This window comes from Balaenoptera musculus, chromosome 18 (assembly GCF_009873245.2).
Source record: "Balaenoptera musculus isolate JJ_BM4_2016_0621 chromosome 18, mBalMus1.pri.v3, whole genome shotgun sequence".
Taxonomy (NCBI): domain Eukaryota; kingdom Metazoa; phylum Chordata; class Mammalia; order Artiodactyla; family Balaenopteridae; genus Balaenoptera; species Balaenoptera musculus.
In genome coordinates, this window is record NC_045802.1 from 11802546 (window position 1) to 11821635 (window position 19090).

The window sequence follows — 19090 nt, forward strand, 5'->3', positions numbered from 1 at the left end:
ATAAAACAAAACAAAAACATTCAAGTCCTATTCATTCTGTCTCATAAATATCTTTATACTCTTCCCCTTTCTCTTCCTACCTACGGCAGCTGTCTTAGTTTAGACTTCCTTCATTTCCTACTGGCACAATGCAGATTTCCAGTTTAGCATCCTTCCAAGTCCTCCCCCTCACTACTTCCAAAGTGGCCTTTCTAAAATGCAGGTTTAATCTTATAACTACGCTCCTTTCAATGGTCCCAGTGGCATCACAGTAATCAGCAGAGCTACCATTCATTGAGAGCTAAGTTTGAAATCAATGTTTCAGTTAATCCTTTCTTCAGGGAACGCTCTGGACAGCCTCTTGCCTATAGAAAGGGGACCTCTGGTACTTATAGTGGAGATACTTGTTAAATACAGTAACCGATTTAATTTTTGTCAACATCCCAGTAAAATAGAATTATTATATCAATCAATTATAAAGACATTAATAGACAGTACAAGCTTCGTAAAAGGAGGGACCATCCTTGTCTTATTCACCAACGTTTTCCCATCACCTAGCACAATATCTGGAACCTAGTAGGTGCTAAATTTTTGTTTGGTGAACAAATGATATGCGCTGCTAACAGCCTTTGCCTGGGGAGAGGTATTTGACCGTGATACTCAGGTAAAACAGATAAATGGCAAATTCTCAGCAAAGCAGTATTTTGCTGCAGATCGACAGGTTTACGACCATGGAATATAAAGTAAACAGAAGAAAGAAAAGTAGTCTTAGGACATTACAGTGGTGTAGAAGAGTCCTTTGGGGATGCCTAACCCTGGAAATACTATTTTCATTGCCAACAAAAGTTGGGAGATCTCTAAACCTCCTTTTGCCTCCAATTACAGATATTTGTGGAAGACGTTCATGTAAAAGCAAGGGGTGTTTACCAAGCTGTTTACATTTAAACTGAGTTGCATTTTTTGAAGAGCTGTTAATTATCCTCTAATATAGAAATTTGAGAGTAGAAATAAAAATAACACAGGGAATTCAGTAGCTGAATTTTCTCTAGCTGAAGCAGTAAGATTTTTTTTTAAAAGATTAAACTTCAAACACAGCAGACAGAACACTGAAAGTCATCTAGGAAGTAGAATATAAGAACAAATTCTTGCAAATAACCAGACAGTTGAACCAATGTGAACTGCAGAAGCAGAGTGTAGATCAGAGAACAATGCACACTGAAAAAGGATCTGGGCTGAGGCCACAGCAGGCTCTGCTCTTGTCACTCCTGACTGCGGGTTTCACTTAAGGTCCTGGTGGGGAGGTTGTGAGTTCATTTGTTCAACACACTTATGTAGCACTACCTTTGTGCCAACCTCTCCACTCGACACTTTATATGTTACTTCATTTAATACCACAGTGGATGTGATCATTCTCATTTCATGTAAGTGGAAACTGTGTCCCAGTTATGTTAGGGAACGTTCCCAAGTTACACAGCTCGGAAGTGGTTGAGTCAGACTTCAGTCCGTATATCATCCTCTAATGTCCAGTACGTAAAAAATGGTCCTAGTCCACCAAACTAAGTGCTAATAAAGTGCATGCTTATTGGTACATACTGGTAGTATGAAGAAATGTGTCAAGGGTAACCCTCATCCTGTGGTGAGCAGATGCACATTAAAATAAGACCCAATCTAAAGGACTTTCCAAATGCGAATTCCCTGCATGAAGATTGGGTTTCATTCTAGGGCTGCTCTTTGGGAGATAGTAATTCGAGAAGAGCTCTCGCTTTGAGAGAAAGAAGAACAGATTCTTATGAACCCCAAGGATGCACCTGTGAGTGCCCAGGAATACTCAGGTTTTCAAGTAAAAACACACTTTGAAAACTTTGAACTGGTATTGTAGGAAAATAGTCTTCAATTATCACTGAAAAAGAAAAGTCTTTAAAACTTGAAAAACTATTCACATTCATACTCTCTTCCTGGTTCCTGATGAGCCTGGCACCCACCTGGCAGATACTTGATAAATGGTAAATATTTTTTGAGGAAATGTTTTTTGAACAGTAAGCTTTTATTACATGGTAGGGCTTTATTAGGCAGACAAGGAGGGGAAGCTATTCAAGAATATTTACAAAGTATGGAAATGTTTAATGCATGCATATATTTTTAAAATTTATTTATTTATTTTATTTTTGGCTATGTTGGGTCTTTGTTGCGGTGCGTGGGCTTCTCATTGCGGTGGCTTCTCTTGTTGCAGAGCACGGGCTCTAGGTGCATAGGCTTCAGTAGTTGTGGCTCGTGGGTTCTAGAGCGCAGGCTCAGTAGTTGTGGCTCATGGGCTTAGTTGATCCACGGCATGTGAGATCTTCCCGGACCAGGGCTCGAACCTGTGTCCCCTGCATTGGCAGGCGGATTCTCAGCCACTCCGCCACCAGGGAAGCCCCAATGTCTGCATATTTTTAAAAATTTTAATAGACTTTATTTTTTAGTTTAGTTTTAGTTTAGGTTCACAGGAACATGAGCAGATAGCACAGAAAGCTCCTATTTTGTGGGATGTGTGGGTGTTTGTGTATTAGTCAGGCTTTTTCCTTCTTCAAATAACAGAAGCATGAAAGTTACATCAGGTAATAAGAGTTTGCATCAGAAAACTTTCAGCGGCAAGTAATAGATACCCTAACTCTAATGACTTTATACGTATATATGTATGTATGTGTGTGTATGTGTATTTATCATAAAATAGTCCTGAATTATATTAGTCTCTTGGGTTGATTGATTCAGCTGCTTCTGGATGTTTTCAGGAACCCAGGTTCATTCCCCATCTCCACTCTGTCGTCCTTGGTTTGTCCTCATTCTCACACCAATAGCAATGTGGCTTCAACACTCCTCCAAATCAACCTAAGCACAGGAATGTCTAGAGGAAAGAGGGAGCATCTCTTTCATTGCTGCCCTCTTAAGAATGGGGACACTTTTCAAACCTGATCACCTCTTGGACTGTCCATGAGGTCGCTGTGCCCTGGCTCAGAAGTGCATGGAAGAGGTCACTAACTAAACACCATCAGGGTTCTGTTAGTCAGGAAGGTGGAGGGGAGGGGAAGCCGCAGTAGATCCTGAGTGGGTGAGCAGTAGTGTCTACTACAGAGTTTATGGTAGGAAAGCATAGTAAAGTGCGAATGGGAAAGTCTCATCAGGCCTTCTTCAAAACTGGAATTCCATCTGAGTTCCAATGATTGAGTCTTTTAAATGTCCCTTCAACCTCAGCCACCCATTAACATTATAGTGCTGGTTACTGTCTGTCTTTGTTTATATTTTTGCTACTACAGACCAACTGACTTTAAATATACCTTAAATTTATTCATTCAACAGAATGTTTATTGAGTTTCTGCAATGTGCCAGGCACTGTGCCAAGCAATACAGTAGTGAGCAGAAACAAATGGCCACAGAGTGAGGGAGATTACATTAATAAGTTACATAGTAAATGTGCAAAATTGCGTTTGTGGTAAGTGCTGTGAAGAGACCTTCTCTCATGTGGCGCTATGAGAGTGTGTGTTAGGGCAATTTTACCCAGCGGGAGAGGTCGGTTGCGAAAATAGGAAGTCAGGAGAGCTCAAGGATGAGTAGAAGTGAAGTAGGCAGATAGGGGAGGGGAAGTATTTCCAGAGAGGGAAGAATATGTGCATTGGCCCTGTGACAGAAAACAACATGGTATGGACAGAAGACTCGAGGAAGACCAGTGGGACTGGATCCAAGAGAGCAAAGTGGTCCCAGATGTGTTTGGAGCAGGAGATGGTTGCATCTACCATTAGACTCATCTCTTTATGTCTTGGCTTCTGCTTCCTCAGAATTCCTGCTGCCTTATGATTTCTGGTGACTGCCTTCTCCATCTTTTGGCTTCTTCCCACCCTCCTGCTTAAAATTTTCCCTGAATATCTCACATTGAAATCATTAAGAAAGATTATCTGATGGGGTCAGCCTGCCAGCATTCATAATAGCATGGCTGTGATGGACAGGATTCTCACCGCCACTAGTTGTGGCTACTCTATTGATACTTAGATAACTACTTTATATGAGCTGTCCATCCCGGTTCTGTCCAGCAAGGCCAGAGTGATGGGGTCAGGTAATCAACATGGTAAAAAAGAATTTACCAGGAGGGGACACTTTCCATGTCCTGTCCAGTACATAATAAATTGGGAATCAATTCTGGACTATCTTAATAGGATGGCTTTTAATTAATATAGACCTTGTAAATTGATAACTTTTTCTGTACATGAGTATTACTAAATATAGATCAATAAAAGCATTCATAATTAATCACTACTATTAAATGACTGCTCTGTGCTGGGCTTTGTGCTACGTATGAAAACCGCAGAGATGCATTGAAAATTCTGGCTATCAGTGGGTTCACAGGTTTGCAAGTAAACCAACCATGGTAATAATGGTTTGGTGAGTGTCAGAGTTGGGTAGAGGGTTCTCAGAGGGAGAAGCAGGCTCTTCTTGCTTAGTCATTAATAGGAGTTAATCAGAAGAACAGAATAGGGAGGGATCTGCCAGGCAGAAGAAACACCATGTGCAAGGGCACAGAAGCGTGACAGAGTAGAACATGGCACATTTGGGAGCTGAAAGTGATCAGGGTGGTTAGAACGTAAGAGCTGGGTGTAATGCACCTTGTGGTTTAATATGGGGTTTTGTACCACTAGTAGTTGCCACTTCTTAAATACTTATATACCATACATATATATGCTTTTTAAACTGTATTAGGATTTTCATTGATGTGCTGGGATCCAAAATTTTTTTAAGTGTTTGAAGCTGTAATGGGTATGAGTTAAAAAGTGCACTAGTATTTGTATTGCATGCCATTTTTTTTCGGGATGATATAAATAAATGTTAACTAGAGAAAAAAGTTTCACCCTTAAATTAAAAAAAATTCTCTCTTCATTATGCATTTCTCACTACTTTTAAATTTTTTGTTTTACATTTTCTAAAATAAAAATTGGGAAGTAAAAAAAAAATTTAATATTCTAAAAGATTTCTCTCCATACGATAACTAGATCTCTAGTGAAAAGCAATTCTCCATTATGTCTGCTCTGTTAAGACTGATTTCACTATTGCAACAATAATCACTGCAACTCCCCCATCTAATCTTGTATCATTTCTTACTATATCTAAAACTTTAGTAAGAAATATTTCCCAAAACAGAAAACAATTTGTGCTGACAATTTATAGTATCTACACAATCAGACCCTATTACCAAATTGATTCAAAGAAAAACCTCTAACCTCGAAACCCAAATAACCTGATAGGATTATTTGGAGATATATAACAATTTGTCATTTTTTGTTTTAAATATATTTGTCATATTAAATATATATGTCATATTTGTTTTAAATATTTGTCATATTAAATATATATGTCATATTTGTTTTAAATATATATTAAAATTTGTCACTATACAGAATAATACAAGGGAAAGTGTGGAAGTGAAAGTGAGTGTTAGAAACTAGAAAATAGTTTCCTTCCAATAGTGTAGAGTTCTGCCTCCCCCATCCCTTCCCTTTGTAAAATTACAGCAGAGGGACAAATACAAGATTTCAGAGTTTGCCAAATTTGACAAAATGAGGAAACACAGCCAAATACATAATATTTACACATGGGAACATTCACGAGCAGGACAAAAATGAAGCAACCTTGCCAATATCATTTTTTAATTTTGAGAGTTACACTGTAATTTTGAGAGTTACATGCCTTTGAAGATGAAGTAGGCACAGAGGACTCCAGCTGCAAATCAAAGTTTGTAAGTTAAATTTTAAAATATTTTATTCCACAAAATTGATTGAGTTCCTTTCATGTGCTGATTCTATAAGGAATACAAAATGGAATCAACCTAGTCTCTACCCTCATGAACTCTACAGTTGGGAGGAAGTATGTAATAAAATAGATCATTTTTAAAGTACTTCCCACAGTGTGAGAGATACTATTGGAGTGGTACAAATAATACTTCTTTTTTGAAAGAGTTCATGGTTTTCTACGAAGGACTATAAAACAGCATTTGCATAGATTATTGAAACAGTATTGCCCTTCTCCAGTCAAAACAGCCTCTACACTGTAGTCACAGCAGTGATTTCTAAAGTGTGAATTTAATCATCTCACGTCTTTGTTTAACATAGGGGCTCATCATTGCTCTCAGACCAAAAATCCAAACTCTTTAACTTGAATTACATGATCTAGCCCCACATCCTGGCTCCCTATCCACTTTTTATTATTTTAATGTTATTTTTCACCTCTCTCCTCTTTATAATCTATGTTCCAGACTTCCTGGACCCATTCCCCAAAGCACCATATTTACATACATGTTCCTTCTGCTTGAGACCCTCTTCCTTCCCTGCTCCCCCGCATCTTCCCCACTGTTGGTGAGTCTCCAAGAGACTGAACTCTTTGAAGTCAGGGACTCTGCCTCTCATTCGCCATCGGCTCATGGTGGTAATTCAATAAATACTTGTTAAATGAGCGTCACTAAAAAATTAATTGATAAATCATGAGGACAAGCTTGGTAGCAAGAGCTGGCCTGATTATAGGCTGTTTCTTAGATAGGAAGAAACCTTCCTAGAGTTATCACTACTAACGATGGGAGTGGTAGCTGACGTCCCAGATAGTTGGGCTTTCTAGTTGGAGGTTAGTACTGTGATTTCAGAAAACTTCTAGACTGCAAACTGCCACCAAGGAAGCAAGAGCTGTGGCTGTTGGTTTTAAAGGTCATATGCTGTGGTCCAGGTTTTCTACTCCCTTGCTGGCAGTGTCATTAATGAAAGTTAAAACCGGAGACGCGCTGAGTGTGTGTTCATGTGTATGTCTGTACAAATACACCCAAGAAAGTAGACATTAATTAGAGTAGGAGGCTAACGTTTGTTAAGCACTTCCTGTGTGCCAGGCACTGTACTAAGCATCTTTTAAAAGAATTATTTCATTCAATTCTCACAACTACCCTGTGAGGTTAGGTACTATGATTTCTCCCATCTTATGATATGGAAACTTAAGAATTAAAAATGAACTAACTTGCCTGAGGTCTCACAGCTAGTAAGAGAGGCAGACCCTAGGCAGGCTTTAAATCTAGGAGAGGCAGGTACATAAATTCATGAATTAGAGCAAAATGCAAGGTTGTTAAATAAAAAGCTCTCTGTAGGTGGGCTGCCTAAATTTTTCCCAATTATACGATATTTTGACCCTGCAATTTTAACCCACATAGTGATAGTGGCTGTGTTTATGAATATTTAACCTCAGAAGTATAGCAATATAGTATATATTGTTCAGTTTTCATTGAAAATGCATTTCCTGAAAACCATCATTTTGCCAGCTTAATTTCTTTTCTTTTTTTTTTTTAGATTTATTTATTTATTTTTGACTGTGTCGGGTCTTCGTTGCTGTGCGCGGGCTCCTCATTACAGTGGCTTCTCTTGTTGCAGACCACGGGCTCTAGGCACGCGGGCTTCAGTAGTTGTGGCTCGCAGGCTCAGTAGTTGTGGCTCGCCGGCTCCCTACTTGTGGCGCACGGGCTTAGTTGCTCCGCGGCATGTGGGATCTTCCCGGACCAGGGCTCGAACCCGTGTCCCCTGCATTGGCAGGCGGATTCTTAACCACTGCACCACGAAGGAAGTCCCTAGCTTAATTTCTTGATCGTTTTCATTTACTTCACAGTTAAGCCATTTTCAGTTTTTTCCATTTCAATTTTATATTACATGAATTATTTATTTTCATCAGGATTGATTATTTTCCATCTAAGTTTTAATGAAAAGCTTTGATTCAATGATCATTTTTTGGTCCATTTTAGATTTTACTGATTATAGTGCCTACCCCTGACAGTTTTATTTTGATGACTGTATTCATTATTAATTGGATAAGAGGCTAAAGTAAGACTCTTCCATCAGATATTTGAGGTTTTCTTTATTGTGCAGGGTGGGTCCATTGTAATTGTCCTCTTTTTTTCATCCACCCTGTAAAGTATTTTATACCATATTACACATGTTTAAGTTAACATGTAAATTTTTTCATAAGTTTAAAACTTTTTAAAAGATGTGGTATCCAGCATGTTCCTACACATTGATATTTTAAAATAAAATTCTTACTCACTTTTCAGATATGCCCAGTAGAATCAAATATATCCAAAAGAATAATGATTTGGTTACCATCATCATGCGTTTTAAAATGTACAAATAATCTCTTTTTTCAAATGGACATTTTATATAATTCCTCTTTCTCACTCAACAAATATTTCCATTTGATTCCCTCCCCAAAATGTATCTATTCTAAAAATATTTTATGCTTGAAAGTCTTATATTGATCATTATATTCTACTAATATGCAGAAAGCATATACTAATGAATTAAAATTTTAATATTTTTAATTCCTAAAGCCATAAAATTCGACGTGCTTAACATTTTTATTCTGGAACAAATTATTATTACAAATATTATCAGCTTACAATCATACAACATAAATATATTGTGAGATTTGAAAAATAATTATTAAACATGAAAAGTAAAATGCTACTGGAAATTCATCTCTTAATGAGATGAATGGTTAGTATATCCACATATGAATATTATTTATTGCTAGAACAATACAGGAATCAATATTAAAGCTACTCCTAATTTTCTTTTTTTAAATTGAAGTATAGTTGATTTACAATGTTACGGTAGTTTCAGGTATACAACAAAGTGATTCAGTTTTTTATATATATATATATATTCTTTTGCAGATTCTTTTCCCTTATAGGTTATTACAAGATACTGAGTATCGTTCCCTATGCTATACAGTAGGTCCTTGTTGGTTATCTATTTTATATATAGTAGTGTGTAAACGTTAATCCCAAACTCCTGATTTATCCCTTTCCCCTTTGGTAACCATAAATTTGTTTTCCATGTCTGAGTCTATTTCTGTTTTGAAAATACGTTCATTTGTATATTTTTTTTAGATTCCACACATAAGCCATATCATCTGATACTTGTTTTTCTCTGTCTGGCTTACTTCACTTAGTATGATAATCTCTAGGTCCATCTGTGTTGCTGTAAATGGCATTATTTCATTCTTTTTTATGGCTGAGTAATATTCCATTGTGTATATATACCACATCCTCTTTCTCCATTCATCTGTTGATGGACATTTAGGTTGCTTTCATGTCTTGGCTATTATAAATAGTGCTGCAGTGAACATTGGGATGCATGTATCTTTTCAAGTTACAGTTTTCTCCAGATATATGCCCAGGAGTGGGATTGCTGGATCACATGGTAACTCTATTTTCAGTTTTTTAAGGAACCACCATACTGCTTTCCATAGTGGCTGCACCAATTTATATTCCCACCAACAGTGTAGGAGGGTTCATTTTTCTCCACACCCTCTCCAGCATTTATTATTTGTAGGCTTTTTGATGATGGCCATTATGACCAGTGTGTGGTGATACGTAGTTTCCAACTTTATTTTTTGTAGATATGTTGAAAAATCTTGTTCACAGTTTTAAATTGTAAATAAATAGAAGGATGTTGAAGTTTTATTACAGCATATTCATATAGCTTTTTGTACCACTTCTAAGTTGTATGCTAGAAATCACCTAGTGATCTATCGTGAAAAATTATTTTTAATTATCTCCCAACTGACAGCCCGATTAGATCCAACTTCAACTCTTTGAAAGTAAAGAATTAGGAAACCATTTAACTTGCAAAAAGATTTTTTTTAATCCAGTCATTAAGGGCATACAGTTTACAGCACTTCCATCAGAATTTTGAATTGTCCGTTATTTGAGGCTCCTAGCCCCTCAACAGATTTTATACCCCAGATAATACACCACAGAGAGCCCCCCACCCTTTTTTTTTAATTGGAGAAGGGCAGTGGGAAAAGAGAGATGGGAAAGAGAACCTGTATTTCCCTCACATGTTCATTCTCAGGCAGATAGATTTTAAGAAGTTAAGGATCTGGAAACTTACTCTTAAGTTATGCATACCTAACTTACTTCTTGGAAAGTTATTCATTGCCCAGTTAGAAGAGGCTAGTCCGTTGTGTTGCTGTTTCCTTTTTTCCATACACTTCTAAATAATTATTTCTTATGTGTTATGCTCTCCATGCCTTTGGTGAGGAAATAGTATCACCAGGACAGGTGGTGAGAACTGGGAACAGGGAGTTCCAAACGTCTTGCTGTTTTTGCTGCTTCCCACTTCCTCACCCCGTGTACCGTGACAGCAACTGCCAGTCAGAGATGATCTTCCACATGGTCATTTTAGTACCCAAACTTCTTCCATTTTGTGGTTCTGCTTTCCTTCTGGGCATCAGACTCCTCTTCATTCATCTGGCAAAAGGGAAAAGAGCAGAGATGATCATTTATGGATGCAAACCTCAAATTACTCTTGAACTATTCCATCCTGAATATGTTTGTCCCATCCAGAATCATTGATAATTTGTACAGAATTATAAAAGTGATGGGGGTTACAGCTTTTCATTGCACTAACAGCCCTTTAATTAAACTGTTCAAGCTGCAAGTGTCTGTTGGATATCATGGCCTCATGAACACTGAACAGGGCATGTCTCTCCACCCCTTCACATCATTTTTATCAATTCTTAACAGAAAATATAACTTGAAGCAAAATTTAGTTTTTTCATATCCAAATACTTGTTCTAATATATGCATCAGATGATTTGAGATCAGCAAAGCTCTCACTAAACAAGTACTTTTTAGGTCACACAATATTAGCTGCCTTTAAAAGAAAAAAAAGATGAAACTGATTTGACAGCCATACCCATGTTTCTGACAAATATGCATGTCTGATACACATGAGTGCACAGCAACCCTATTTTTCTTCAACACAATCATCAAATAATATGTGTTAAGCACACATTCGGGCGAAGTGGTTTACAAGGGGTCTCTATTACATTTGTTTTATATTATGTCCTGTGTGCTTCAGTTCATAACTGAGTGGGACAGACCTCAGGGTATAAAGCCAGCATGATCTCTCTCTCCCTTCACTTCTTTTGGATATTAAGCCCTTAGCTCAAAACAGTTCAGTGGTCGCTTAAGAAAATCACAAAAGTTGCATAAAATTTGTGATCAAGATGCTTTAATTTTCTTATTTATGACCTATATGATGTAATAAAAGTTATCTTTATTCAATTTTCATAAAATGAAACTGAATAGGCTAGTTAGCATTTGTTGATTGATTTCATAGTATATTAAATAATTCGGAGAGGCCAGCAAGCACAAACCAGATGATATGGGAAGGTCGACTTAAGAAAGAAAACAAAACCACAAACCTCAAGTATAAATGAAAGTACTTATATGGTTTAGAAAAATATCTTGGGCTATAATGAAAAAGTAACTTAAAGAGTTATTATAGAAGGTCCTGAAACTTACAGAACACTATGTAACTAGTAGAGGTATAAATAAAATACAGGCAATTTTATGGTATCAGGTCATATTTCAGATCTAGGCTTGATGCCCAGATTTTTATATAAACATGCCATAAACTCAGTATTTAATCAACTATAAATGATATTCCTTTGCACTTTTGAAGCATATACAAACTGATTAAACTCCTCATCACTTGCCTGAAGCAGCGTCCTAACCGATCACTCTGCCTCCAGTCTAACAGCTTTCTACTTTAGCCTCCACGAGCCGCCAAGTGTATGTAGGTGAGCTCTCTCTTGGTTACCCTCTCGTTGCATACGATCAGAGGAGAGGAAAGGGGACTTGGGGTATAGTCCCAGGCGGTCATGGCAATCACAAAATTGATTTGAATGCTAGTGGTTCATCTTAACCATTCATCATTTTTTTACATTTTATTTTCCATCCTATCTATATTAATTTCACTACAAAAAAAGTCTAATTACTTATCAGAAATAAAATTGTTGCTCAAGAGGGGTGTCAGATGATATTCTGTGACACACCTCAGTATACATTTTTCTTAAGTGCGAGGCATAAGTCTATGAACTAAAACACCTTAGCCCAACCCTGTAGAGTGAAGGAATCCTTTTTATGGGGACAGGGTCTTCCAAGATGGGGTATAACCCAGTCTAGAGTTCCTTGTGGGTGCAGATTAAACTACCAGAAAAGAGAAACCAGTTATTCTATTTAGATCACTTTGTTTAGATCTTGATTAAATCTAAAAACAGAAGAGAACTCTGATGGGCTCCACCATTAGGATAATAAACACGAGAAGTCTGAGGCGAAACTGGAAAGCTTTTTCCAGTTCAGCAAAGGAGTCAGAGATGCACGTACTTTGTAAGATCTCTTTGTAACCTTCCCCATATGTATTATCTCTGTCCGTTTCTCTTGCTGATCTATTCAACAAACAAATGTATATGGAGCACATCTGTGCCAGGCACTGCTTTAAGCTCTGTGTATTGAGCAGTAAATAAGATAGATGAGGGCCTTGTTCTCATGGAACTTTCACGTCACAGGGAGGGGACTGACAAACAAAAAAATAAATAAGTGCCAGGCGCAGAATTCAAACAAAGTGATGTCAGAGAAGAGATATTGGAGGTTAGTACATGATAACTCTAAGTTGGATGCCAGCCAAAGATTTTTTAATAAAAAAATTTTAGAGAGTTTCATTCCATAATCAATCTTGAAGGAAACAAGAAGAGAAAGTAGGAGGTGGCTTGCTGTAAAAAAAAAAACAAAAGGACTCTAGGCTCTGTTGGGTTTCCTGGCAGGGAATTATGAACATCTCAGAGCATTGTCTTTTATCAGCCTCTTTAAAGGATTTCAAAAGCTTAACTATAACATGGGTGCCTGTAAAGTAAAATTTTCTTTCCCTCGGCCCCTCTGGTAAGGACTGTACCGCTCGTTCAGATGATGCTGCCTTGTTCAAAATAGCTGGGACCTTTGGGTCTATCTTTCGGAATTTGCCTCCTGAGCTGTTTATTAGCTGCTAGCAAAATAATTTTCTTTTAATTTTGTTCTGTCTCCTTTTACTCTTTGCCTCCAGGCTTTACTGAGTTCCTCTGATTATCTCAGTTTCCTTTTTTCTTGCTCCTGAGGGTCCCTGAGGACTGTTGTGGTCCCAACCTGGAGCTGTGAAAGCGGTGGTAGGAGAACTGATTGAGTTCCTCTATCAGTTTGGATCCAGTCAAGAGAAGGAAGCCACATAGCAATTTAAACAGGGAAAGTGTTATAATTTATAAAAACAGAAATAATTATAAATTATAACAGGATATTGGAGAAACAGGGAACGGTTAGTAAGAAATAAAAAGAACTCTTAAAAAATATAGCAAACAGCATATATGAGGAGCAGCCACTGTCTTTTGAGCTGACATTGAACCCAAGAAGAGGCCTCCTGGCCTTGTGAGAGAGGACATGGCTATAGTTCCCTTCATGGTACAGAAGTCACTCTGGTGCCCTGCTGAGGGAGCTCGCTGGAGCTCTGCCTTTTGGAACTTTCCCGAAAACCACCCTCTAGGGAGTTGGTGAATCTGTGTATGGGAGGGTTCTCACCAGAGCCCTCTGTTACAAAACTGTCTGGGGCAGTGGGTCCTGGAGAGAGCTGCTAGTCACTGTCTGCTGTCAGCCATCACACACTGCAGGAGCCGGGCACTGGAGGAGCCCACGCTCTGCAGGGACCTGCGAGGTGAGCACGCAGAACCAGGAAGGAAAACCCCTTTCTTCTGCATCATCTCTTCACAGTCCTTTCCTGATAGACCTCGACATGGTGTCGGCTAGCAAAGGAAAAATAAAGGGTACAGATTCACTTTCACAAGATAAACAATGAAGGGTGAATTTGGAGCTGGGAAGCAATACTTTGATAACTGGCACAGTTGGTAAGACACTTTAGCATGGGGCACTTAAGGAGTCAAACCAACTTCTATGTGTTTGAGAGCCACCTGCCTGCTAGAAGTAAAATTAACTGATAACATGCTTAATGGAAAGGAATACTTGGTCAAATGTTCACTACATCATGGTTCCCAAAGAGAAAGATAACAATATTAGTGTGTGTATATATGCGTTTATATATATACCCACACACTAATATCTCTCTCTATATATATATTATATACAGCCTAATATGCATATTATATATAAATATTATACATATTTTATATATAATATAATATATAAAATATTATATATAATATACATTATATATATATATATATATAAAATCTCCATCCATCCTCCTGGCATACCAGATTTAGTATAAGGGTGCCAACACAGCTTTCATGGGAAGATCTCTCCTTTTTTCTGAGATTATACTCATTTTACTCTTTGGGTTTTCAAATGGCCTTTATATATATATAAAAAATATATATATATATATATGTGAAATAATGGTCATAGTGAAAGATAGTTTTTGTTGTTGTGGCTGTTGTGTCTTAAAATTATTCCTACCTCACAAAATAAGAGTTATCAACCCTGTATTAGTACTCTTTCCATTAAAAAAAATTATGCTAGTCTATGAAATTCAAATCTGGAAACTGTTGCACCCAGGTAAGCATGTATTAATATAAATTGTGGCAAGTCACTGTAATCCTTTTGTGAAATGTATAAAAAGAAGTTTTACATGTAGAAACTGAAAAACAGTTGTCACTTTATGCTCAACAGAAAGGACATATAAACAGAACTTCAACAATAGCTAGGCCATGCACTTTACATTCATTGTCTCCACTTAAATTAACCAGTAATGAGTATTATTATCACTGTTTTTCAGGTGACAAAAATCAGGTAGAGTTAAATAATTTTTCCAAGTTCCTATAGCTAGTAAATAGCAGAGCCAAGTTTTAAATAAGACTGTGACTGGCTCCAAAATGTTTCATGATTTAAATAGATGTCTCACTGCCTCCAAAAACCTTCCAGTGTGTAGAGAAAGACAAAAATTGAATTAAGGTGCTAGAAAATGGAATTTTCAAAAAATAAAAAGATGAATAGATAACATAATATAATTATAATATAATTATATAATATATAATATACACATAGAGATATATAATTCCTAGAGAAAGGAAATGTGAAAAAGGACTTCATAACTTATTCTCAAACCTTAAGGTATATCATGTACGTAAAACTCAGTAACTAGTTTCTGCTTTCACCAAAGCAAATATAAGTGTAGTAGATTACACAGGGTACACCAGTGCAAGTAGAGAATGTGTTTATGTATTGTTAAAATACATTGGTGTATCAGGAAGGAAAGTGTTGCAGATTTCATTGCAGTGGGTTAATCAAATGTGGATTTATCTGTATCATGGAAGGAGAAGTCCAGATATGGATAGTTGCTGAGACTGTTTCAGTAACTTAATATTAGCGCCAACCTTGCTGGGATTCCCTTGGTCTTCCTCTAATGGCTACACAATTGCTGCTATAGTTTCTGCCATTATATCTCCATTCAAGCAAGGAAGAGAAAGGAGTGTGCCAGCTACATATGACTCATTTTATCAGCTTTTCTGAAACATCCCCAAATGACTGGTTTTGTTCTCATTAGCCAGTTCTGGGTCAAATGTCCTTGCCCTTAGATGCAAGGGAATTTGGAAAAAGCAAAGAATAACTTTATCATGATTGGCTTAGACCATGGATCAGACAAACTCTGACCTCAGGAACAAATTCAGGCCATTGTTATAAATAAAGTCATGCCCATTTATTTGCACATTGGCTGTGACTGCTTTCACACCACAGTGGCAAAGCTGAATAGTTGTGAGAAGGACAGATGGCCTGCAAGGCCTAAAATTTTTTACTATTTGGCCTTTTACCAAAAATGTTCATTGACCCCTGGCTTAGATCAGTCATGGCCCCTTGTCTGGGGTTGACCACATGGACACTTTGGGGCTAAGTGGGCTTTCGTTAAGCAAGGAAGAGGGAGGAAAAGTGACATTAGAAAAGAACCAAAAGTGTATGTCAGGCCACGTGGTCCAACCAATCATATACAAGACCACAAAAGCATAACACGTTTTCTGTTTTAAGTCACAGGGTCACCTTGAACGTATAACTTTTCTGTTCCTTCATTTCTTCATGAGCCAACTAAAAATTTAGAAAGGTAGAAATTTCGCAAATATACAGAATCAAATGTTTGAAAATATTGTGATATATCATGAATTCAGGAAGATAATCCCTAATTTACTGAGTTTTATACAGCACTGTCTAAGATATTGTCACACTGAGTCTTAGACACGTATTTAACTGACGCTTCCCTTTAAACTGTTTATTTTAGGTTCTTGCATACACTGAGGGACTTCATGGAAAATGGATGTTCAGCGAGATACGAGCTGTATTTTCAAGACGTTATCTTCTACAAAACACTGCTTTGGAAGTATTTATGGCAAACCGAAGTAAGTCCCCTTAAATATTTTGAAAGAAAATGTGCTCGTATTTGGATGTTATTCATTTACATGGTGTGATACTGACTTGATTTTTTTTTCTGTTTTATTTCTTTCTTTGATATGCCCTCGCTAAAATAAAAATACAAAAAGAATTAATTTGCTTGAAAACATTAATCCTAGATTTCTCTTGGATAAAGTTACACAGAAATCTGATTTCCCATGAAGATTCATTACCTTTACCAATAAATCATGAAGGGCACTTGAAAGTGATTTCTGAAATTGATGGTTAGCTCTCCTGTGGTTTTCTAAATCATGTTTTTTCTTCTTACCACAGCGTCAGTTATGTTTAATTTCCCTGATCAAGCAACAGTAAAAAAAGTCGTCTATAGCTTGCCTCGGGTTGGAGTAGGGACCAGCTATGGTTTGCCGCAAGCCAGGTAATTGTATCATATTACACATTATCTACGGTTTGTTAACATATTTCAATCTCAATACGATGGAAATCTAAATAAGTTTATACCATTATAATTATTTTGAAAATCAAGGAATTGTCTTCCTCTGCAGGTCATTTGTAGGGAAAGAGGTTATGAAAACAGCTATTTTAAGAATGACAGAATAGGGCATAATTTTATTTAACACATATATAAATGAGGAAGTAAAAAAGTTGATTGCATATTATAGCTGGCACATAATTAAGACATTTTTGCTGAAGATCTCACAAAAGACACACCAAAAGCCTCATAATGTTTGTGATTAATTGTTGTGTAATAGCATACAAATTGTTTTTATAAATGCTATGTATAAATGCTTCTTCATTAAAGTAGTAAAACTCTCAGAGCTTATTGAGATTAATAGTCATTAATTATGATGTGATTTTAATCATTTCTTAAATCTTTCATCTTGGTATTTTAAAAGCATTATTTTGAAATCTTATTTTATTGAAAAATACTATTCTAAGTAGAAAACATAGTCAGTAATTATGTTTATCACTAATATCAGTTAGTTGGTTTTTGGCTCCAAGTAACTGAATACCTAACTAAAAGTGGCTTAAGCAATAAGGGTTTTGCTTCGGGGGGTTTGTTTTATGAAAGATGTGGAGTTAAGAAGGAGTTGCTAGTATTGGCTCAGAGGTTCAGTGATGTCAGGACTGTCAGTTAGCCTCATATTCACAAAATAACCACCACTGCTCCAGACACCACATCTTCACACAACTGCATTCAAGTAGGAAAAAGACACAAAGGATTTCTCCTTGAAGTTCTGTGTTTTAGGACGGAGTATATTTAGAAGCCTGTAGCAATTTTTATCTCAGGTCCTTTTGGCCAGAATGGGGTCACCTTCCTGCCCCTAAAACAATCACTGAATGCTGAACACGAAGCCAAACCATCCCCTAGAATTCAAGGAAAAATATATCTCAACTCCCTGCCACTTCCTACCTGAAAAAAATACATTTTCTATGTCGGCTTTGGACAGACAAGCAACAGTGTCTCCCACATAGATCATTAAGTCCCTGGGAATTGTTGCAGAGCACTGCATGCATGGAAAGGAAAACTAATCTTTGTCTATCTTCTCTTAAACAGGCTACAGACATGTAAAAGACAGGGACTGTGTCTTATTTATCTTTTAATCTACAATACTTAGCACACTGCCTTATTGCAAAGGTGCTTTTTAAGTGCTACTCAACTGGAGTTACCCTGCATTACAAAGTTATCTATTCTCGTATTAAGTTTACAGTGTAAGACCAATTCACTGACATGTATGCACATGCCCAGGATATTTGCTAGTTGAATGACAGTATTAAATTAAGACATTAGTAGATAATGAAGTACTTATATAAAATACAGGTCAAAGGAAAAATGCATTTAATCTATCAAAAAAAGAAAATGAAGTTAGTTTTGCAAGACTTGTTATTGAATCTAAGCTGACTCATAGTAATCACTACTTCCTTTCCCAAGTACTTACAAATTGTTTAATCATCAATTCAAGAATTTTTCCAAGAATTGACATTAAGAACTCACAAATAGGCCTAACTTTTTCCTTTTAAAAAATAATCATCTGCCTCCTGGCGTATTTCTCAATGATCATGATTCTTCAAAGATTACCAATAGAGTTTTCTAATTTCCTTTAGTACTGTTAGACTTGTCCAGACCTGAATTCATTAAAAACAACCAGAAGCTCTTGTACTATATTCCTTACCTTTTATGAGCATTATTTTCCCTTTAACCACATTTGGCTCTCTTTGATTTTTGGAAGATCATTCTTCTTGATAGAAAAACTGGAAACAAAATAGATGTTTAGTAAGTTTGGAAATTCTTTCTTAAAACACTCTTTTGTTGTCCCCTTGGCTTTCCCCCCAAAGGCTCAACTCATTATTAGTTTCCTAATAAAATACTTGTAAATTCAGTTTTGTATACTTGCTGTGATATATAGACTTAGAAGTAGCAGATGGGGGTAAGAGGAACACTGAATCTAGGCTTAGACCTGATACTACTGGCAGTGACAGAGCCTGATACTTAGTAGGAGCTCAATACATATATGTTGAAAGAATGAATAACATTAGGCAAGGGGAGTGACACTTTCATCTGCTATAAAATGGGAACAGTATCTTTGCAAAGAGATGTTTTACGAATGTCTTGAGATCATAGAATGAAGGCACTTTGTGAACAGTGAACACACCTATACACTATACACATACATGCATGCATACACAGATATAGATAGGTAGGTAGGTGAGGAAGTAGGTAGGTAGGTGGGTAGGTGAATAGACATAGACACATACTTGTATAAATATATGTGTGTGTGATATGTAAGATCCTGTTACACTTAGAGAATTGTCAAAGGGAAGGGATGATGTCTGGCTCCT

At 36.9% G+C, this 19090-nt stretch overlaps 1 protein-coding gene across 8 annotated transcripts in view; it reads left to right on the forward strand.

Annotated features, from left to right (window-relative positions):
- NBEA (neurobeachin) overlaps positions 1-19090 on the forward strand; it is a 602800-nt gene that overhangs the window by 465108 nt on the left and 118602 nt on the right. For all 8 annotated transcript variants that reach the window (XM_036831611.1, XM_036831614.1, XM_036831612.1 and 5 more), the window contains 2 exons: positions 16122-16239; positions 16565-16667. In XM_036831611.1, coding sequence (XP_036687506.1) covers positions 16122-16239; positions 16565-16667 — 221 coding nt within the window. The remainder of the gene's footprint in view (positions 1-16121; positions 16240-16564; positions 16668-19090) is intronic.